Source organism: Malaclemys terrapin, chromosome 6 (assembly GCF_027887155.1).
Source record: "Malaclemys terrapin pileata isolate rMalTer1 chromosome 6, rMalTer1.hap1, whole genome shotgun sequence".
Taxonomy (NCBI): Eukaryota; Metazoa; Chordata; order Testudines; family Emydidae; genus Malaclemys; species Malaclemys terrapin.
Window position 1 is genome coordinate 82,233,892 of NC_071510.1, and position 24,307 is coordinate 82,258,198.

At 39.7% G+C, this 24,307-nt stretch overlaps 1 protein-coding gene across 1 annotated transcript in view; it reads right to left on the reverse strand.

The window, feature by feature from the left end:
- The window catches only part of XRCC4 (X-ray repair cross complementing 4), a 283,046-nt gene that overhangs the window by 117,160 nt on the left and 141,579 nt on the right, over positions 1–24,307 (reverse strand). The window contains exons 4-6 of the mRNA XM_054031803.1: positions 17,436–17,602; positions 9,605–9,757; positions 8,483–8,589 (exon numbers count right to left, since the gene is read on the reverse strand). Coding sequence (XP_053887778.1) covers positions 8,483–8,589; positions 9,605–9,757; positions 17,436–17,602 — 427 coding nt within the window. The remainder of the gene's footprint in view (positions 1–8,482; positions 8,590–9,604; positions 9,758–17,435; positions 17,603–24,307) is intronic.

The following is a 24,307-nucleotide window of genomic DNA, read 5'->3' on the forward strand; positions in this document are numbered from 1 at the left end:
GTTGGATGAGCAGGTAAACTGGTATCAAGGATCAGAAGATCTTGTTTGGAAGAATGACTCAGAGAACCCAAAGTCTGGCCTGGAAGTTGTGTACTTTGTGAGAAAAATCAGGATAAAATCAAGTGGAAAACACTGATTTCCACAGTTCTCTATCTGAAACAGGCTATACCACAAGAGTTATGACAGAGCACATGAAATCTAAAAAGACACCATATCAAGGATAAATATTAAAAATCATTGTTTTTAAATTTGCAATCAATTGCAGGCATTATGTTCTTCCACCAAACTATAGTTGAGTATGCTGTTCTTTAAAAGGTCCCAGAAACAGGATTTTCTAGTCTGTGAAATCTAGTCTGGCTTTTAGTCTGGCTTTGTTGATTGCATCTCATATGCAGCCTTCTTCAACAGCTGAAAATAAAGGTTTTATCCAGTTGCTCAGGATTATAGAACCTGGCTATCAGCTCTTCTCAACAACTCTCTAACTCAAGAACTGATTCTTCCCATTGATGAAAGGATACTTCTGCAAGTGCTAATTCTGTCAAAAAAACCAGAGCTGCTCCCTCCGTTCTTGGAACATGAGTCCTGTTCAAGAGTTTAAGATTTTTCAGACTCAAGGTTTTGATTCAGACCCAGGTCTACTGTAAAACAACCCACTTGGACCAGCACTAGCACTCAGGAGACACACAGTGGGTCAGTACATTTTCAGTTCAAAATTCTTTGTGAAGTATGACTTACGGCTAGGTCTTTCTGGCTTCATTCTTCCAGGTCACTCTCAAATAGAGTCAACTAGTGCCTAGAAGAGCCATTAGTACTGTTGTGTGCATGTGATATGCTAAAGGAAAAGGAAAGCTACTAACATAATTTTCCTTCACCCTCCTAAAAAAAAAAAAAAGTTATATTGCTTCTTTATTTGAATTGCTCTTTTATTTTATCATCATCTTAAAATAGGCAAAATTAAATATATTCATGGAAGTACATCAGGGTTAGATGTTAGAATCCGGTGAGTTCATGTTTTTTTCGCAAATACAGATGTAAGTGAATATAAAAATAAATACTGAAATAGAATCTCGACAACTAGTGCTTTATTAATACATCTGATCCCATAATTTGCATACAAAAATCAATGGCCTCTCCCCAATTTTCTGAAATGTAACAGGGCAGTGCTGCAGTGAGATGCTGGGTCATCACTACAATGTAATGAGCTTTACAAAATATACTACAGAACATTTGCTAATACGAACCAATGTAGTCACAACTAAACTACAGTTATCAAATAAAATGTTGTGATTAACTATTTCCTTATTTGCTTACTCATAAAATTCAGTGATCCACAATGGTTCTTTCAGTCATCTCTGCAAATTATTGATGTTCTAGTAGATTTATTCAACAGCCTGCAATAGCTCATTCAGAGATTAGGACTTTCAATTATACCACAATGTTAATATCGATATAATAAGGAATGTGCAATAGAAGTGACAGGTGGATGCAGAGTAGGCTGTTTTCAAATGTTAATATAGCTATTTTATATTAACTCCTTCCCTAATGCAACATTTGGAACAATAGGATTGAGAAAAGAAAATACCAAGTTTGTGAAAGCAGCACTGTGTCTGCATTTTGAATCAAAGACCTGGTGTACTACACAGATGGGAAGCAGTTTTACAAATGTAAACCCAAAGTGCTTCCAAATGTCAGGTTACAGTTGAAAGTAGATTTTCACTACAATTTAAGGAAAATGCATCTAAAATCAAAAGAAAAATCTGATTTGCTTCATTTAAAAACAAAGAAAAGAAAAGAAAAGAAAAGAAAAGACAAACCAATTCCAATTACATCTATTTTGGGGTGGGGGTGGGGAATCATTTCAGCTTGAAATTAATTAAAATGGCCAAGTTCTAAACTCCTTAAAATAGGCTTTAAGAGAGAAGCCCTGACAGACGGCATTTTAACAGCAGCAGCACAGTTGGGTGCTGTTATAATAGACATTTTTTTAATAACTTGGATCAAAGCTTAATAACCAGCAGCATCAAGCCATTGGTGGCTTGGACTACACAAGAGAACTAATTAAATGTAAAGGGCCATAGCCTCAAGAAGGCACATGTAATCCCCAAAACAGGAACCTGAGTGAGAGGGCTGAAAACATTTGCATTTTACAACACTGGAAAATGGCAAGATGCTCGCTATTATTTATTTTGGGCATTAGACTAAGTTTACTACGACTGCCTCTAAATGTGTGCTCATAAGCAAATTCTATAGAAATTTACAGGAAAATCTGAGGATTCAGTGGATACAGGTTCTTTCCATAGAGTTGCCTGTGTGCTGCAGAACATAAGCTTCCATTTAAACATGATTGTAAACCCCGCTCAGAATATGGAGCAGTTACTCCCATAAGTAGTTTCTCTGATATCTGCTTATGGGAGTAGCAGTTCCCCAATGTGAGTAAGGGGTTCACAATCCAGACCAAAAACATATATTTAGCCCTTCTAGTGAAGGAGATCGTGTTTACACTATAAATCAGTGCACTATTGTCTCGTTTCCTCCACAACCAGCTAAATAAGATAGCACCATCGGAGATCTGAACATCCCCTTCAAAGGGGATGTTCAAAGTGAGCATCACTTCAAAGGAGTGGTTGGCAAGTTATGTTGTGCTCTGGATTATCCATGTCTAGAAGGTGGGCTAAGGCACCATGGGTATGTGTACCCCTGAGGGTATGCAGAGCTCTTCCGGGGGTACATCAACTCATCCAGATATTTCCCTAGTTTTACAACAGGCTACATGGAAAGCACTAACGAAGTCAGTACAGACTAAAATTTCATAAAGAAAAGGACTTGTTTATACTGCTCTAAATACTATACACTGAAATGTAAGTACAATATTTATATTCCAATTGATTTATTTTATAATCATATGGCAAGAATGAGAAAGTCAGCAATTTTTCAGTAATAGCATTCTGTGACACTTTTGCATTTTTATGACTGATTTTGTAAGCAAGTAGTTTTTAAATGAGGTGAAACTTGGGGGTACGCAAGACAAATCAGACTCCTGAAAGGGGCAGAGGAGTTTGGAAAGGTTGAGAGCCCACTGGAAGGGGCTGAAGCTTCCTTGTGGGCCTACACAGTTAGTCTCTGGTAGAGTGTATGATAATAGTACAACCTGAAGTTGACCACTGTGGATCAGTACACTTGGTCTTAATCAGAGAACGAACAAACAGTCTCTTGGCAAGCAAAGGATGGGGAAAAAAGTATTTTTTTTTTTTTTACCACTGTTGCTATCTGCTAGAAGCACTAATGAGTCCAAAAAGACGCTGGGACTATATCACCTTGTTGATCATAAGTAAGGCTGTGAGTTTGTCACAGAGCTCATGGATTCTGTGACCTTCCGTGACCTCCTTGACTTCTTCAGTGGCCAGTGCACCTGGCCAGAGGGCAGCTCAGGCACCAGTCTCTGCTGGAGAAATCTCAGGGCACTGTGGCCCACTGCCCAGCAGCAGCAGCAGAGTTTGGGTGTGGGGGGAGGGGGGCAGGGAATTGGGGCACGGGATGGGGTGAGGCAGACTCTGGGCAGCACTTACCCAGGAGGCTCCCTGGAAGCGGCAACATCCCCCTCACTCAGCTCCTAGGCGGAGGTGTGGCCAGGCAGCTCTGTGGGCTGCCTCCGCCCAGAGCACCGGCTTTGCAGCTTCCATTGCGCATCTGCTGCTGCTGAGAGGGGAAAGGTGTGGAGCCAGGTAGGGAGCCTGCTGCACCATCAATGTACTTACATATTATTATTATTTATTATTTTAATTACCGTGCACTTAGGAACCCTAGTCGTGGACCCCATTGTGCTAGGTGCTCTACAAACAGAACCAAAAGGTGGTCCCTATCCACCCAAAGAACTTACAATCTAAGTATCAGACAAGAGATGGACAGGGGCGGCAGGTTTGTAGAAATTTTGGTGGTGCCCAGAACCTGACCCCCCACAAACCCTGCCTCCCACCTTCCTAAGGCTCTGGGAGGGAGTTTGGGTGGGGGGAGGAGGTCTGGGGTGCAGGCCCTGTGCTGGGGATTAGGGTGCAGGAGGGGTTCAGGGTGCAGGCCCTTGGAAGGAGTCTGGGGTGCACCCTTTGGGATGGAGCTTGGGTGCTGGGTGTAGGCTTCAGGCTGGGACAGGGGGTGGGGGTGCAGGAGGTGATGATGGGTGCAGGCTCCGGGCTGGGGCAAGGGGTGGTGGTGCAGGAGGGGGTGAGGAGTGCAGGCTCTGGGAGGGAGTGCAGAGGGCTGGTGTGCAGGCTCTGGGAGGGAATTTGGAGGCAGGACAGGGTGTGTGGAAAGGGGGGGTGCTGGCTCTGGGAGGGAGTTTGGGGATAGGAGGGGGTGCAGGGGTGAGGGCTATGGGGCTTAGGATGAGGGGTTTGGGAGGGGGCTCAGGGCTAGGGCAGAGGGTTGGGGTGTGGGGTGGGGCTGGGGATGAGGGGTTCATGATGCAGGAGGGGGCTCAAGGCTGGAGCAGAAGATTAGGGTGCAGAGGGGATGAGGGCTCTGGCTAGGGATGAGGGGTTTGGGGCGTTGGAGAGGCTCAGGGCTAGGGCAGAAGGACACGGTAAGGGCAGCCTACCCTGCCATTAGTGGATGGGGGGGCACTAGGACCCTGCGGCAGCAGTTGATGCGGGGAGCTGGCAGAGCAGTCAGCATGAGCTGCAGGCTCCAGGGCCCGGGGAGGGGGTGCGCGGGGGCAGCAAGTGGGGCCAGCGGACACTCCGGGGAGGCATGTGGGGGCAACAGGCGGGGCCGAGGAGAGACCCAGCCCCAAACATTAGTGGTTCCGGGCCCCTGGGCCCTGAATATTGCTGGAGCCCGGGCACCACGGGCCCATACAACTCCCCACCCCTGGAGATGGATAGACAGATAGATTGGGGGAATACCAGGAAACAATGAGACAATATTGGTCAGCATCACAGGCAGTCATCTCAGCACACCGGCAGCATTAGCACTGAGTCAATAAGGAGCCAGATTCTCATCACATTCACTGATACCTAATAGCTGTGTGAGCAATAGCAATGAAAGTGACCACAATATTGTAAATTTCTCCTGGGTGCAGTTGGAATTCTATGCACTTCAGAAACAGCAAGTAAAACAGAAATTCATTCTTCCACTACTGGAGTGCTTTGCAATGGAAGGGGAGATTCTAGTCTTCTTCACCGGTGGAGCATTTTGCAGTAGCACCACAGTGAAATTTGCAAGACACTGGTCTGTATAATACAGCTGCTACTCAAAAGCTATTGCGCCCTTATGAAACTGATGATCTTCTTCTCATTTTGTGTCTGCTACATTCACCAACTCTCCAGGTACATTTCCCACTCACCAGAGACAAATGGGTGGATATATTTTTGCAGTCTAGAAGTAACATAGAATGTTTTATGAAGCTATACTTCTCAACTATATCTGAGGTTTCTGTGTTTGCCTTATATTAATATGCCTTCTAATCCAACCATAATTGTCACTTTTTAAAACACAAAGTGTTAACTTAATGTTGTGTAGATTTGAGGAAAAATGTTTGGATATTTCTGTTGATGCTGGCCAAGAGCCATGAATTAGGCACTGCAGTTATAAAATATTCTATAGATCATGTAGGCTTGCACTGTCCAATATTTTTATTGCAAACAATGGAAAGACCTAGATTTCTACAGGTTATCAAATTGTTGCAAGGAAGGGACCCTGACACAAACCTCATAAGATCAATATATCTTATATTTTGTGGAAGATACAGGAGCTTGTTTTATTCTGTGACTCTACTGTTACCCATGCAATGTTAAATTCCAGATCTAAATGGGAGGAAAATGTAAATAAATAAATAATTGAACAGGATGTAATAGAGAGACAGAGCCTGGAGTACTGGCCCTGGTGCAAAACCTGATGCCTAAACCACATGCTGTGAGCCAAAGTCAGGCCATGTATTAAAGTAAATGCTTACAAAAGTTCACTGTCCAATACATGAACTTAACAAAGTTGCCTCTAACATTGCTAAAACATAGGTGTTCCTAAGAAGTACTAGGCACTAGATATTTACATAAATATATTTCAGAAGGCTAGTATAGATACACCCCAATCTAGTACAAGATAAGATCGTTTGATAGAATAATGAATAGGGATGTTTTGTCCAAGATATCAGGACAAGGTACAAGTGAAAGTAACAAACAAATGCCATGAAATATGCAAGGTGCTACATAACTTGTTTATCCCAGTTGTTTGTCTCAGTCTATAAATGTCAGTGTACCTCGCCTTGTGTGGCCGAATGGACAGCAAAATCTAACACTGCTGACCGTGCCGCTCCTTGCCATGGGGCACTCATGGGTGAATGTACTTGTACAAGTTGTGCAAGTCATTAGGACTGTGCCTTGAGGACAGTAAACCTTCCCAAGTCCCTTTGTCACTGAACTGTGCCTGTGGTCTTTCCCTAGGAATAACATCGAGGTCTGCTTAATTAGCAGTCTGCGCTCTCTGCTAGTGCTGATAACACCAGAGCTCCAAGGACAGAAGCACTAAGCAGCTGTAACAGCTTAGGAGCCTTGACAGTGTTGCAGCAACTTTCCACCCCAACTACACAGGAAACATAAGAAAAAGTTATTAAAAAAATAAACGTAGGTGTTTGCTCCAAGGAGTGGGTGTTACAAGGAGAAGATAATACAGTCTGGGAAAGCATCATCTTTTAGGCCTAAGGTCTACGGAGCCTGAAGATGGACTGTGTGCATCTTCCCCTCTCTCCCCAAACCTCATCCCTGAACCACTCACCTCCTCCTCAGGGTTCATTCAGTCCCCACCCATCCCCCAGCATAGATCCCTGGAAAGGTGAAAAGGCTTGAGTAGGGCACTGGGAAAGGAGGGAAATACTGCAGAGGCATATGTACACTTCTTCCTTGTGGGAAGGGTAGACCATGTATGGAGGAAACCTGTTGTGCCCAGAACCAGGAAGCATTATCTGGCTCCAACTTTACTAGATGTTCAGTGTCACAGAGTTAACATTACTATGAAAAACTTGACTTTTTAAACGCATTACTTTGAAACTGTTTGTTACCTGAACATTATGTTCATGTTATTTTCTCTGCTTATTCATAGAAAGCAATTCTGAATATATCTGACTTTCACAGGCAAATGGAGTGAACATGTTTCATAGCTCAAAAGATTATGCACGTGCTATTCTCCCTACAAATTCAGGCATCAAGTTCAGTCTCTCATGCTCGGCAGTTAAAGGAAATGCTACACAGATGTCTGTCATAAAAACGCTATCTAGCAGCTTAATTATTACTGGATCTAGCAAAAAGTTGATAACTGAAGTCCTTTCCCTTCTCCGTGCCATTTTACTAAATGAAGTATTCCTCAAGACACTGTTTGTGCCACGATGAAATACAGATTGAAAGCAAAGAATTGTCTATTAAACAGATACCTTACCACTACCAGCTAGTCAACAAAAAATTATTTCTTTGGATAGTGTCTGCACTTCATATTGTTTCTTCACTTAAATGTGTGCTACAAGGCTGGCTACTTTCTAAATCTATTATCTGTGTCAATTGTGGTAGAAGGTCTTCAAAAAACCTGTACACCAATACTACAGAGTTGGAGACTAATCATGTTATGGTGCTGACCTCAGCTCCCACTGAAGACAACAAGCATGTGCACTAAGTCAGTTATCTGCTTTTATCTTTCTTTGATTATCTTACCCTATAGTAGAGATAAATGGCTCGGGTGAGAGAAACCACAGAAAACCAATAATCCTGAAGGGAAATCCTTAAGTATGTGGTACCTGTCAGTGTAAGGCAGTCTTTATTCCCTGACAGCATTTCCTCTACAAAGAGTAGAGGGCACACCAAGCTGAAAATTCGTATGATGTAAAGTTTTATACAGTGTATTGTGAAATGGACAACCCCTATACCATGTACTCCCACTTCTCCAGGCCTAGGCAGATTATTCAACTTAATTTTCACACTCAATTACCTGAGGCTAAAAGCATCCCAGTAAATTTCAATGAATTCTGCTGGATGTTATAAAAATAGTTTTGCTCCAATTGTGCAATACAAAAATAGAGCAAAAAACTCTCCTGATGAAGTTAAAACTTTTTTTTTTTTTAAACAGACTATGAACTGTTAGCAATTACATTTTAAATCACAGCAATCTTCACGTGTTCATAATGATTCCTGGAATTTAAAATGTAATTGTTGACAGTTCACAAGCTGTAAAATGGCTATTAGTTATGCAAAGTATGTAATTTGTCATTTCATAAACAATGACATTTCCTTCATTTACACTACGTGCTTTTTAAAACTTCCTTTCTTTAATTTGAAATGTCAGCATTATACATTGCTTCAATAGAGGGCTATTTTTTTAATGCTTGTAAATTGGCTTGTCACAAAGCAATTTGTCAGGTAGTGTTTTATCTTCATTATAGTTTATTCATGTAAAGTAATTGGCCTACTCGTGATATCACCAATAAGCACAATATATTCCATCTTACCTGATGCTAATGTAGAGGGCTGTGCTAAATTTTCACATTCCTCATCAGTGCTGCCATCATAATCTTTCTCTCTTTCAACAGCAGTTTGGACTGTAGCCATGCTATCCCTAGAACAACAGAAAGGTAATTTTCCATCTGCCATTCCTGCAACATAGCTGCTATTTCTACAGTACTTTAAAGACAGAGGTCAATACTAGGTCCCTATCCTAAAGAGTTCACAACTTAGATAAACAAACTAGATAGATAATGTCCTAAAAGGAAGTGGAGTCAGACCGGATTAAAACAATGTCATTGATTTAAAGTGTGTCTCTTGGCAGTTCCATGATTTTTTGGTTTGGATTTTTTTCCCCTAAGTAAATGTTATTTGCTTCTTAAGTAAATATTTCCAATCACCTCACTATTAACACTTCTCTAAGGAGGAAAGCCATTTTGGAATAAGAGAGTTTTTAAGAGGTACTTGAGGAACTAGTGGAGGCAGGTTAGAGTGGGTCTGGGAATCAATTGTACTCTGACACAAAACACTATCCATTTCCACCCCACCCCCATCAAGAAATAATTTCAAATATTGTAGGAAACAGTTACAGTTAAGTAAATCTCTGTATTCAATTTTAATTAAACACCTTTCATTGAAGCCAAAGCACTCACAAACTTAGCCCTGGTCAGTGCTTAGATACAAGACATTCAGTGACACCCCAGGTAGTGGCTAGTTGACTCTTCCTTTTGAGTCTACATTTAACAAAGCACCCCATAACATATGATGGGGCATGTGCTATTTGAGGTGCCAGCCAAATGACATTCCTCCTGCAGATTCAATCAATATGGGGTTGTTTCTGTCCTGAACTATTGCTTCATGTAACCACAGACTGCTGAAGAGTTGCCCGAGTAAATTCCAAAGTTGGCTGCTCTTCAGAGATGAGTGAAGTGTCCCATTGTATATTTACTATATTGTATTTAAAGCACTTGGAAGCCTTTAAAATCTAAAGAAACTATATAAAGATGATTTATTAATTATTACATTGAAACAATGATTATACCACCATCTATTAAAACGTAGTAAATACAAATGAAACCTATGTATGTGTCAGGCACGACAACAAATACCTTGGGCAAATTAACAAATACCTTGCATGTGTTGTATCCTCTGCAGGTTCCTGAGCTTCTTTTAACAACTTGTGTAAATTTCTTATCTTTGCTTTCTTTTCATTGAGCACAAGAATAAATTTTTTGTAAAGATCTGCCTCCAGTTCTTCTTTAGCTTCCACACATTTTTCCAGCCTAAAACATAACAATAGTTAATATCGTCATATTTTACTAACAATGTACTATAGTAACACCAGCCCTCCTAAAATGTAATTAGGAAGAGAGGTACATTAGAATGGTCATTATGGATTACTCCACCTGAGTAGGAAAGATAGGAAATGTGGCAAAAGACCTCCTTGGCTTAACCATGAGATCTTGCATGATCTAAAAAATAAAAAAGAGTCATATAAAAAATGGAAACTAGGACAGATTACAAAGGATGAATATAGGCAAACAACACAGGAATGCAGGGGCAAGATTAGAAAGGCAAATGCACAAAATGAGCTCAAACTGGCTACGGAAATAAAGGGAAACAAGAAGAATTTTTATCAATACATTAGAAGCAAGAGGAAGACCAAGGACAGGGTAGGCCCACTGCTCAGTGAGGAGGGAGAAACAGTAACAGGAAACTTGGAAATGGTAGAGATGCTAATGACTTCTTTGTTTCGGTCTTCACCGAGCAGTCTGAAGGAATGCCTAACATAGTGAATGCTAATGGGAAGGGGGTAGGTTTAGAAGATAAAATAAAAAAAGAACAAGTTAAAAATCACTTAGGAAAGTTAGATGCCTGCAAGTCACCAGGGCCTGATGAAATGCACCCTAGAATACTCAAGGAGCTAATAGAGGAGGTATCTGAGCCTCTAGCTATTATCTTTGGAAAATCATGGGAGATAGGAGAGATTCCAGAAGACTGGAAAGGGCAAATATAGTGCCCATCTATAAAAAGGGAAATAAAAACGACCCAGGAAACTACAGACCAGTTAGTTTAACTTCTGTGCCAGGGAAGATAATGGAGCAAGTAATTAAGGAAATCATCTGCAAACACTTGGAAGATGGTAAGGTGATAGGGAATAGCCAGCATGGATTTGTAAAGAGCAAATCATGTCAAACCAATCTGATAGCTTTCTTTGATAGGATAACGAGCCTTGTGGATAAGGGAGAAGCGGTGGATGTGGTATACCTAGACTTTAGTAAGGCATTTGATACAGTCTCGCATGATATTCTTATCGATAAACTAGGCAAATGCAACTTAGATGGGGCTACTATAAGGTGGGTGCATAACTGGCTGGATAACCGTACTCAGAGAGTTGTTGTTAACGGTTCCCAATCCTGCTGGAAAAGTATAACAAGTGGGATTCCGCAGGGGTCTGTTTTGGACCAGCTCTGTTCAATATCTTCATCAACGACTTAGATATTGGCATAGAAAGTACGCTTATTACATTTGAAGATGATACCAAACTGGGAGGGATTGCAACTGCTTTGGAGGATAGGGTCATAATTCAAAATGATCTGGACAAATTGGAGAAATGGTCTGAGGTCAACAGGATGAAGTTTAACAAAGACAAATGCAAAGTGCTCCATTTAGGAAGGAACAATCAGTTTCACACATACAGAATGGGAAGAGACTGTCTAGGAATGAGTACGGCAGGGGTTATAGTGGACTACAAGCTAAATATGAGTCAACAGTGTGATGCTGTTGCAAAAAAAGAAAACGTGATGCTGGGATGCATTAACAGGTGTGTTGTGAGCAAGACACGAGAAGTCATTCTTCCGCTCTACTCTGCGCTGGTTAGGCCTCAACTGGAGTATTGTGTCCAGTTCTGGGCACCACATTTCAAGAAATACGTGGAGAAATTGGAGAGGGTCCAGAGAAGCGCAACAAGAATGATTAAAAGTCTTGAGAACATGACCTATAAAGGAAGGCTGAAAGAATTGGGTTTGTTTAGTTTGGAAAAGAGAAGACAGAGGGGACATGATAGCAGTTTTCAGGTATCTAAAAGGGTGTCATAAGGAGGAGGGAGAAAACTTGTTCAACTTAGCCTCTAAGGATAGAACAAGAAGCAACGGGCTTAAACTGCAGCAAGGGAGGTTTAGGTTGGACATTAGGAAAAAGTTCCTAACTGTCAGGGTGGTTAAACACTGGAATAAACTGCCTAGGGAGGTTGTGGAATCTCTATCTCTGGAGATATTTAAGAGTAGGTTAGATAAATTTCTATCCAGGATGGTCTAGACAGTCTCTCGAGGTCCCTTCCAGTCCTAGAATCTATGAATCTATAAACTGTCCATCTAGTCCAGTGTTTTGTCCCCCAAAAAGGTCAATAGAAACTGCTTCAGAGGAACATGAAAAAAGCCCTACAGTAGGCAGTTATATAATAATCCGCCCAAAGTGAAAGTTTCTTCCTAACCCCTATTTATTAGAGGTTAGCTTATGTGTAGACTATACAGACAGCTATATGTTAGATATCAGAGTTATTTAGATTCAATGGTGAATTCAGCATAGTGTGTATAATTTAGAAGGATACACTTACTGAGATTATAAATAGAGAGTTATGGTCAAGTTCCATGGGCCCAAAATTTAAGCCTACTCATTCTGATTTGCACTTTTAATGTATATTTATATACAGGAAAAAAACACGCCCTCCAAACGTGTAGAAACTATCTTAAAATTCCAGCTGATGTTCCGGGCAACCCATCCAGAAGCATTTAATTTGTCAGGATTCCAGAAGCAGGTGTGTATGTTACATGAACATTTACCCACTCATTGTCCCTTTGCTCCTCTGAAGTCTTTGTTCCTCTGGTGAAGCAGGATATTGAAACTGATTCAGCAGAACCACTGAAGCAGGATTTGTGGCAATTTCAGTTTCCTACTGGCATACAAACAACTATAATGCTAACAAACCCTACGTTGTGGTGTTTGTTTTATTAGAGTTGTATAGTGAGACAGCTGAGATTTTAAGATACTCACAGATACTAATTTTGGAGAGCGAATGGCTTTTTCCCCCATTTAATGTAAACTACTTTTTAGAGGGATACCTAATTCTATATGTGAAAATCTTAAGAGTTCTGCTGAATGACGGCTTTGCAATAGGGTCATCCTCAAGTTTTTATATGGTATCTAAATATAAGGGGGTTTGTTTGTTTTGTTTTTTAAATAAAAAATTGATTGAGCTTAAATTTCAACCAAAAATCTAAAAATCAACAAAATAAATAGTGTATAAATAAATATATAGTGTGTAGTAAATAAGGAATGGGGCCACAATATGAATAAAAAAGTCTTGTGCATTGAATGAAGCAGAGGTCTTGTGAAAAACGTGATCATCTAACAGGCAACTTTAATGCTGGTATTTCCTAGTTTTTTAGTTCTTGATTTTGAGACCTTAACTGTTTTTAACATAGATTTGTGTGTGTAATATATAAATAAATACACATACCAGTAATGATCTTACTGCTCGTTGCAGACTTCAGAACATAGACATGGTAGGTAAATTAATAAAGCAAATGATGTTTAAATACCACAAACTTATGGACAATATCAGAACAATGTCAGAGATGGTCCAGGTGTACTTAATCCTGCTTGGGGTGGGGGCTGGACTAGATGGACTCTTGAGATCCCTTCCAGACCTACATTTCTATGATTCTATCTTCCACTGGACTGATATATAAGAGAGTTGAGATGAAGAGACTGATTCTGGAAGACATGCCATTTCTCACAGTTAGAGCATTCATTTTGAATGCTCTCACTGTGAAAAATGGCATGTTCAAAAATTTGTGGGTTTTTATTCAATAGCTATTATAAAAACAAAAGTGTCAACACAGTAATAGTATTATATTTTTTCAATGTGTATTTAAAACAAATATTGGTTATTTCATCATTTTTATATGAAATGTCTATAAAATGAAAAAGACAAAAGAAAGGAATCTTATGAAGTACTAACGTAGTCTTCTGTGATATGCTTTTGGGATATGTTTCATAGCTGATAAATAATTCATCTAATTTAAATGCAAATGATGCTGAAAATCATTACCATATAGATCGGTCCAATAATTCTTAAAAGAAACATCATATGTACTAATCAACTACAAGGAGACTTTCCATCTATAAATGGGAATTTTAACCGTTTAATGGAATAATATATACAAAAATGTTAAAGCACAGTACAAAGAGTCACAAGCCCTAGCAGTGACATCTTTATCCAGTTCATGGGGTGATGTGAGATTGCCTAAACCCACTACCTGATTAAATAAAGATTCGGCATAGAAGCAAGATGGTTTAAAATACAAAGCCAAATTAATTCTTGGTGTAATATCATTGACTTCAACAGGGTTGAAATTAACCATTGTCTCCATTTACATATATGAACCTCATATGCAAGTGGAAAATATGACAAAGAGTATCAAATCCTTCAATGAAGAAAAAGAAGACTCCGTCCCCGCAATGGGAATAGTAACCAAATAAAGGCTAACAAAAACGAATGTTATTTGGTACCATAGCAGTTGAGATCATCTGAGTTATTCAATTTACTAGTAGCAGTCTCCTGATTTAACTAAAGGGGGGTTGCATGCAATGCAATTTCAGTGAAGGACCCTTGACTCTGGAAATCACTTTTCCCCTTAATATGATGAGAGCCAAAGGCCCCAATCCTGCAAAAAGTTCTACTTGTGCAGACACTTACACCTGTAAAATCCTACTGAAGTCATTTGGATACTGCCACTTGGCCTTGAGGAACTATACTAGATAATTCCACTTCAGGATCAGGACCCAACTCTTAATCTTCAGAGCATGCTGAAAGACCTACATGTTCTCCCAGAGCCAGGGAAAATGTACATAGGATAAAAGTATCAGAGGGGTAGCCGTGTTAGTCTGTATCCATAAAAACAATGAGGTGGCACCTTATGCCCAAATAAATCTATTAGTCTTTAAGGTGCCACTGGACTTCTCATTGTTTTCATAGGACAAAAGGTATTCTAGATTATTTATTTAGTGTGACATGCAAGGACACTGTGGGTAAGGTAAGTTTGTACTATGTTATTGGTTAATTTTGTATGCATTTTTTAGGCTTTAATGCTCATATATAAGTGACTATCCTTTTGCCCTGTCCCTTTTTTTTGTTTTAGAAATCCAAACAAATAAAAAAATTGATACATTCTTCTGGTATAGATATAAACTATTAAGTTATTGTGTTTAGGAATTTTTTTATTTTATTAATGTAACGATTGCAAATTACACCATCCATGTTAATACATGAAAATATACATCTTGGAAAGCAGTTGTGCTTTGCTGTTTAGGAACATGAGTCACAAATTATAGAGTATGTTGCGGAATGGGGTTTTCTGGCTATATCTCTGCATAAGATCTACAAAGACGTTTTTCATTCTAGTATGCGTCACCTGTATTATGTGAGAACTAAGCAAAGTTGGCTAGGACTACATTTCAGTATTTCACCAGCTACAAACGCAACCTTTCATTGCAATTTGTCACACACTGGTGCCTATATGTCATTTGTTTTGCAGAAGTCACATCTCCACAGGCCTCTGTACATAAGCTACTCATCTCAAACAAAGCTTTTAAATGTAATAAAAAAAGTGAAATCACAAGTGAATAAAGTTAATGGCCATAGACATTTTTATTAGTCTTATTTGCACATGCTTTTCAAGTTCCATAATCGCAGCCATCTTGGAGTTAATAGAAGCATGATACTTTTAATATGTCAAGTTGGGATGATAGTAGTCAAAACACAACCACAACCTACTGAAAACAACTGGCATTAGTAATGGTTGCCGTTTGTAGACAAGTAATACTGGTGACCTAAATCGAGAATTAACTGTCCATTTCTCAACCTCTTCCATTTCTGAAGAGAGAGTCAGAGATAACACAAACTAAAGAACTTGTGGCAATTATACATGTGAGATTTTTGTACCCAAAGCCTGACTGAAAATGTAGTCTTATATGTATAAAGCTGTCTGTGCCTTAGAATGGTTCTGGCATTTACATAAACTCCTTACATTTTAGCTGCATCCTATTCCCTTTTTGTTCTATAACAGTGGTGCTGAATGCTGACAAACTAATGTTGATGAGTCATTTTCAGGTGATTTATTCACATACTAAAAACACCCAACACTAATTTTATGGTTCAGATTTTCTGTCACTACATTTGACCATCTTATAAATTGACAGTTTACTTGACTACAACTCATCTATATTAATTTTACTTGGTTAGTATAAAAACACAAACTTCATACAAAACAGAAACTTATCTTTATTTTTCAGGATTTAGGAAATTTTGCTATTAAAGATTATTAGTATTGCTCTATCTTTACCAATGTAATAATCTGTATAAAACAAACACATTGGCTATTCTATTTTGATATTTTAACTCACTTTCCCTGTGTGTGTGTGTACGTACTCATGCACAAAGGATATTCAAGATAATCCTTATTAAATTTTCTATGTACATTAAAACACAAGGAAACTGAACAAATTCATATTTAAAAAACAAATGTTAACTAGATTCCAAAGTTATTATGTAGCAGTTAGGTGGCAAGAACTCAGTTCAGTCCAGCTCCTAATTAATGGCAATGGTTTCCAAAGCGTTCTTCTCTATATTTGGATATTGCCAATTAATGACTCGGGGTGGGGGTATTTTATTTATTTATTTTTTTAATTTAGTGCAACAGTTCTAACTTGTAAATTATAATTTCTCAATTGCTTTCAGCATATTCAACCGTAAACTAGATAGAGTTGTTGATTAATTTTAACCTAAGAAGCCTTGCAATGACACCATCTAAAACAGGAAAACTGCTTTACAGTTGAATCCTGCACTTAGCTGTTGGCAAGTAGAAGGCAGTTGACTAGATGGGAATTGAGGGCACCTAGCTCCTCACTGGAGATGCTCAGCACATTTTGTATGCTATATAATTGTGACTAGGTATTTAAATAGTTTAAAGTTGAGATGTAATAATTACTGTTTTGTAGGGAAACCCCTCCTGTGAGTTTGTTGTGGAATTATCAGTTACAAGTGCCACAGCACTACACAAATCAAAATGGCATTTAATGCAGTGCAACACATTAATTATAAAAAGTTATTGTTTACTACACTGTTAAACTATTAAGTAGTCAAACACTATTAGTGAGGCTGTATATTTGTCATGACAAAACTTTCAGGGCAAACTCTGTGACCATTTTTGATTCCTCTTCTAAAAAAAAGATATGGTCTTTGTTACCCTACCCAGCACATCACTGACTTAATTTCTTCCATGAATATTTCTAAATTTGGCACTCTATTGAAAAATAAAAATATCTTGCTTAAAATAATGTGATCTTGTGCAATTTTTTTTTTTAATTTGTGTCTTCCTCCTCGCTGCCCCGCAAACCATTCACGACTCTTCTAATACTTTGACAATATAGCTGGCTTTAATTACTATCAAATTACATCCTCTCCCCCTGTTGCCCCCTGTGGCCCCAGAAATAATCTAGTTTAAAATGTAAATCACAACTGAAACAGAAATCAAGATCGGCAAAATCAAGACAGTCATCATTAAGGGACCTATGCAGAAGAAAATGCACACTGCATTCTGCAGAAGGGGGAAAGGGAGAGTGAAGATATTTCTGGCTACTTAAAGCTACAATCAGCATTATATGTTAGCAGCTGAGGTGTCGCCTGCCACCTTGAAATAAGAAAAAGCCTCTACAGCTGTGTAGCCTATAAGCAGTTAGGGCCCAAAACACTATCAATAAAAAAGAAATATGTACATTTCATTTTGCAAATATCTTAAATATATAGTGTCCATCAGTATAACCTACACTTTGTTGCATAGGTAGACTGCAGACACATAGTTTATAAAGAATATCTTATTGATTCATTTTTCAACCTACAGTCCTTGCACGTCATTCCAATCACTTAGAAGCCTTTCATTTTCCTTTTGCAGGTGCTCCTTTTTGGCATGTAGTTCTGCTATGCAGTCTAGGCAGTGGCAAATCAGCTCTTTAATGACTTCAGTTGGACTTGAGACTTTTTGTAGCTTCAGTGATCCAAGTCTAAACTGGGACAAAAGGAAAAACTGAGTTACTTTGCTGGAACTAAAAAGGTCAAAAAAACCCCAGTTTTCAATCAACTCCAGACGTGCTCTTAATAGGCATCAGCATATTGTATAATTAAAATCCTTGAATACTTTCCTGTTGAAAATTACAACATAATGGCAACAAAAATAAGCCTCTTGAGTAAGTATATGGCAAGTGGCACAAAGCACCATTTGCTTATCTAACGTATCTACATGTTTATACCGTCTTAGGTGCATATAGGGTATCCATCACCACAGTATCTACACACTGATAAATCAGTATCAAGAGAGACGAGTATATGCTACACTAAAAATCTGCTCCCTAAGGAAGAGAAGAAATTAACTGCAGGAAGATGCAACAAGATTTCTTAGGTACTGAGCAAAAAGCAGTTTTAATGTAGTGCAGAGCTATAGGGAAAGAATTCTGTAAGGCATTTATAACATTATTCTTATTATGCTACCTAATTAAATATCTAGAAAGCTATTTGCCACCTATTGCAGTGACCAGAACAGCCATACGACAACAGAAATATGAATAAGTCAAATTACCATTATGTAAATTAATAATAAAGACTTTGTGTTTAATATAGCACCACAGTTTTCTTTGGTGCTTTACAGATCTATAAGAAGGGAAGAAGCCCATTCCAGGAGCTTTCCCTCTAGGGACCCTCTCCAACAAACCCTTAATAATGCAAGTAGTCCTTTAATCATGCAGACAGTCCCAATTACTTCAAATGGGATGACTCATATAAGTAAAGATTTACAGAATAGGGCATTTTGGCAGCGGTGGAGTTTCTTTGCTGTTGAAGATGCTATGGAAAACGTAGAAATGGTTTTGTAGAATGGAATGGTTGAAAATGTAGAACAATTCTTACTAATGTCAATGTTCCAATATAGAACATGATGGGAAAATACAAGATTCTTTGCTGCACAAATTATTAGATTTTTTTAATGTTAAAGTAAACTATTTTATTTTATAGTTGGGCTCATTGTCCTGTGGAGAATCCTGACCTCTATAGGATGCAAAGAACGGTGATTCTGGTATGGCTAGCAGTTGCAACTGTGGTGAAATGACCTGAAGCTCCCTCCCTCCTCACTAGATGAGGTTTGACAGGACAAAATTTAATTCAGATCTGACAAGTCCTTCTGAGCTTTTTCTAGAAACTCATGAAAAAGTTTTACCCAGAAGTTGGGTCTGCATCTGGAGCCCACAGCCACATATTTCTCCATGCAAGGGTGTTGCATCGGAGAGATCTAGCAGAGAATCTAATGATGTCTCAAGAAGTATCATAGATGAAGGCTTATACTTTTGTAAGACAGTTCTTAAAAGAAATCAGCTTTTTCTTATTAGTGCTCCCCCAGTCTTATGGGACCTCTTCTGAGAGTACAAGAGGGGGCAATGATGGATAGGGCTATACAGGCTGAAACAACACATGCCATTGCAGCACATAAAAGTATGGAAGAAGATTTAAAAACCCTTCCTCAGGTAAATTTTCAATCTTTTGTTCCACATAACAGGGGGACCCTGCTCCAGCCACTAAGGTCAAGATCTTTTTCGTATGTGACCGTTTCTTGGAAGAAAAATAAATATGGGGACACAACTTGATGGAATTTTATACAGACCGTATGTAGTCTTGCCGATAGACCTTTTCTTTCAGTTTGGGCCATGCAGCATTCACAGTCTATAACAGAGATTCTTGTATGGGAAAGATGAAATGGCCCCTCCTACATCTCATCTTGGGTGGGGGCCACAGGGTTGGCAGTAGGGAATATGGGCTGTTTCCGCTATGTTGAGGGAGGAATGGATCAGTTCTGCCAAAACCTCCACAGCCTCACTTAGGAAATGGCAACCTGAGTCATCTTACTCCCAGGGTCCGAAGCAGGAAGAAGGTTTGCTGTAGTAACTCTCTGGGGAAGAAGATGGATTGCTTCTCTTGGGAAGGTATTTGTATCTCTGGAAGCCTAGAGAGGAGGATGGAAAGTGTGCCATTGCCACTCTCATAGATTCATAGATTCCAAGGCCAGAAGGGACCATTGTGATCTAGTCTGACCTCTTGCATAACACAGGCCATAGAACTTCCCCCAAAATAATTCCTACAGGTCTTGCAGGAAAAACATTCAACCTTGATTTACAAACTGTCAGTAAGGAAGAATCCACCATGACCCTGGGTAAGTTATTCTAGTGATTAATTATCCTCATTGTTAAAAATCAGAGGGGTAGCCGTGTTAGTCTGGATTTGTAAAAGCAGCAAAGAGTCCTGTGGCACCTTATAGACTAACAGACGTATTGGAGCATGAGCTTTCGTGGGTGAATACCCACTTCATCGGATGCATGTAGTGGAAATTTCCAGATGCAGGTATAAATATGCAAGCAAGAGTGAGTCAGGCTAGAGATAACGAGGTTAGTTCAATCAGGGAGGATGAGGCCCTCTTCTAGCAGTTGAGGTGTGAACACCAAGGGAGGAGAAACTGCTTTTGTAGTTGGCTAGCCATTCACAGTCTTTGTTTAATCCTGAGCTGATGGTGTCTGGTACCACTGAGAACAGTCTAGATCCATCCTCTTTGGAACCTCCTTTCAGGTAGTTGCAAGCAGCTATCAAATCCCCCTTCATTCTTCTCTTCTGCAAACTAAACAATCCCAGTTCCCTCAGCCTCTCCTCATAAGTCATGTGCTCCAGCCCCCTAATCATTTTTGTTACCCTCCGATGGACTGTTCCTAATTTTTCCATATCCTTCTTGTAGTGTGGGGCTCAAAACTGGACACAGTAGTTCAGGCGAGGCCTCACCAATGTCGAATAGAGGGGAATGATCACGTCCCTCGATCTGCTGGCAATGCCCCTACTTATACAGCCCAAAATGCCGTTAGCCTTCTTGGCAACAAGGGCACACTGACTCATATCCAGCTTCTCATCCACTGTAACCCGTAGGTCCTTTTCTGCAGAACTGCTGCCCAGCCACTCGGACCCTAGTCTGTAACAGTGCATGGGATTCTTCCGTCCTAAGTGCAGGACTCTGCACTTGTCCTTGTTGAACCCCATCAGATTTCTTTTGGCCCAATCCTCTAATTTGTCTAGGTCCCTCTGTATCCTATCCCTACCCTCCAGCGTATCTACCACTCCTCCCAGTTTAGTGTCATCTGCAGACTTGCTGAGGGTTCAATCCACGCCATCCTCCAGATCATTAATGAAGATATTGAACAAAACCAGCCCCAGGACCGACCCTTGGGGCATGCCGCTTGACACCGGCTGCCAACTAGACATGGAGCCATTGATCACTACCCATTGAGCCCAATGATCTAGCCAGCTTTCTATCCACCTTATAGTCCATTCATCCAGCCCATACCTCTTTAAATTGCTGGCAAGAATACTGTGGGAGACCGTATCAAAAGTTTTGCTAAAGTCAAGGAATAACACGTCCACTGCTTTCCCCTCATCCACAGAGCCAGTTATCTCCTCATAGAAGGCAATTAGGTTAGTCAGGCCTTGCCCTTGGTGAATCCATGCTGACTGTTCCAGATCACTTTCCTCTCCTCTAAGTGCTTCAGAATTGATTCCTTGAGGACCTGCTCCGTGATTTTTCCAGGGACTGAGGTGAGGCTGACTGGCCTGTAGTTCCCTGGATCCTCCTCCTTCCCTTTTTTAAAGATGGGCACTACATTAGCCTTTTTCCAGTCATCCGGGACCTCCCCCGATCGCCATGAGTTTTCAAAGATTATGGCCAATGGCTTTGCACTCACATCCACCAACTCCTTTAGCATCCTCGGATGCTGTGCATCTGGCCCCATGGACTTGTGCTCGTCCAGCTTTTCTAAATAGTCTTGAACCACTTCTTTCTCCACAGAGGGCTGGTTACCTCCTCCCCATGCTTTGCTGTCCAGTGCAGTAGTCTGGGAGCTGACCTTGTTTGTGAAGACAGAGGCAAAAAAAGCATTGAGTACATTAGCTTTTTCCAGATCCTCTGTCACTAGGTTGCCTCACTTATTCAGTAAGGGGCCCACAGTTTCCTTGACTTTCTTCTTGTTGCTTACATACCTGAAGAAACCCTTCTCGTTACTCTTAACATCTCTTGCTAGCTGCAACTCCAAGTGTGATTTGGCCTTCCTGATTTCACTCCTGCATGCCTGAGCAATATTTTTATACTCCTCCCTGGTCATTTGTACAAGCTTACACTTCTTATAAGCTTCTTTTTTGTGCTTAAGATCAGCAAGGATTTCATTGTTAAGCCAAGCTGGTCACCTGCCATATTTACTATTCTTTCTACACATCGGGATGATTTGTTCCTGCAACCTCAATAAGGATTCTTTAAAATACCGCCTGTTCTCTGTCTAGCTTCAACTTCCAGCCATTGGATCGTGTTATACCTTTCTGTGATAGATTGAAGAGCCCATTATTAAATATTTGCTCCTGGTGTAGGTACTTATAGACTGTGATCAAGTCACCTCAAAGGAAATGTGAGCCATCTTAGGAGGTGAGAGGCGCCCACTACTGGGAACGTCCACAGGACTTACCTGTGCATAGGCATGGCCCAAAAGGATAGTAGAGTCAGCCAAGGATATCTGCAAAGAGTGTAGACTCTGACTAGTCTCTTGGAATCCTTAAAGGATTCACAAGACTGTTTTGGTATTTCATGACATTATTAAGTAACAGTCCTCTTTTACAGATTAAGGAAAAATAAAAACAACACATCTTCAGAAAACACTGCAATTTTACATGCCAAGGAAGGGTTCAGTCTGCACAGCATATCTTATTGCACAAAGAAAACAAGACTTTAAGATGGGTAAGTCATCCTGTCTATCCTATTCTCACTTTTCCTTTGTTTTCTCTCTACTCTACTCCCCCTTAATCAGGAGAGGCTGGCAGGTAATATAAAAACAGTCATAGGGGAAATGGACTGAATTACTCAGGTGCATGAAGGCTTTGCTGGATCCAACCCTTAAAAACTGCTCAGAAATGTTTTAAAGGAATCGTTTGAAACAACTGACAACAACATTATATTAATTCTTCAGTTTAGATTTAACTTTTACTTAGTCAATTCAGTTGTGCAACTTACTGTAAACAAGCAATGAAACTATCATAAAATCACTGTCTTTAGTAAGTAGAAGATCATCAGGAAATGTGTTGAAAATGAAGGTTTAGTCTAGCACTGAGCATGTGAACCTATTCTAAATGTAAATGTACACTTCACAATACACAATTTCCTTTATGTTGTACAAACCAGCTATTGAAGGTTATATAGAACAGATGACAAGATGAGTTTTATTTATTTTTAGAAGTTAGATTGCATTATCAGTAACCCGCCAAGTGACATTGTATTCCCTGGATATCATACTTGCCCGACAGCATTAACAAAGATAGACTTGTGTAAAGGAAACTGTTTTTCATCACTTGCAAGTCACACCAAGCCAAATGGATAAAGAATTCATGCCACACTGATACTAGACAAAGATGTAAAAATATAGTAGCACAGATAAATGGAAATGCTACCTTTCTGCCCTCTTAACTTTGATTAGAGAGAAAAGATCTAGTAAGTTTAAAAGCTTTTGCCATGTAAATTACTTGGAATATAATGAATTCAGATGAATTAAATTAAAATGTTTATTCAGAACAATGAAATGTGGTGCCTCTTACAGTTTACTTTCTGTTGTCATGTGTTATGTAATTAATTCTGATTACAAGAAAGACTAACAGGAAATGAAATTTATTTCTACAGAAAGTTAATGCCACAGGCATACCGATAATGAAATATTTTATTTGTAAGATTTCAAGATAGCAAATACGATGTGATTACACTGATGTAGCATCACTCTCACCCATATTTTTCATGAACTATGTAATCCCACCCTGACTAGTGCAGTGAGGTAGAGATGAGATACAGCAAAGTACCCCCTTTCCTTCGGGTATTCTACCTGCTATGGAAGGATTCCTCAGGGCAGACAGGGGAGGTCACACAGGAGAAAACAGTAGAGGAGCAGCAGTCAACCTAATGAGCTAATCAGCTAGGACAGGGTGCTAGACAGATCTCCTGAACTGCATATTGCAGCTCCTTGGAGATGAAGTACATTAGCTAGAGCACTAGCTGGCGGTCTCTTTTTAAGTGTTCTTTTGAATGCTATGGGAGATTTTGCCACGTGTTTTGAATGAGGGTGTAGTAAGTGAAAGAAACTCTCTACGTCCCTCCCCCTGCTGTAAACCAGTGCAGTAAAGGGCAGGATTTAGCTGTATCACTTTAATAGTAACTGGCCATCATGGTAAAAGCAATGAGTATTGTGTATCTTCTTACATAAAACAAGCTTAAGACAGAGTAAAGTGTAATAAATAAAAAAAATCATATTATCTATATCCTTTTTCTTCTGCTAAGTGTTAGTAGCAGGGTGGTAAGAACCTTCATCCAGTCTACATTACAGTTTCCCCCACTCCTACCATCAATAGAGATGCAGCAGTTCAGAAAACACTATCAAGTTTTTCTATGGCCCCAGTAAGATAAAAATGTCACGACAGTGACTATATGCCTTTGGTTAGATTAAGGCAAGTAAACCTCCTTCTTACAAACGCATATACCACGTATGCTGAAGAGAGCTCTTATTGTGTTTCCTGAATATAAAACTATTTGGTTCAATGAGCCATTGTACTGTCAATTTAACAAACATAGAAAATGTTAACACTATTATCTGATTAAGATACAAAAGAG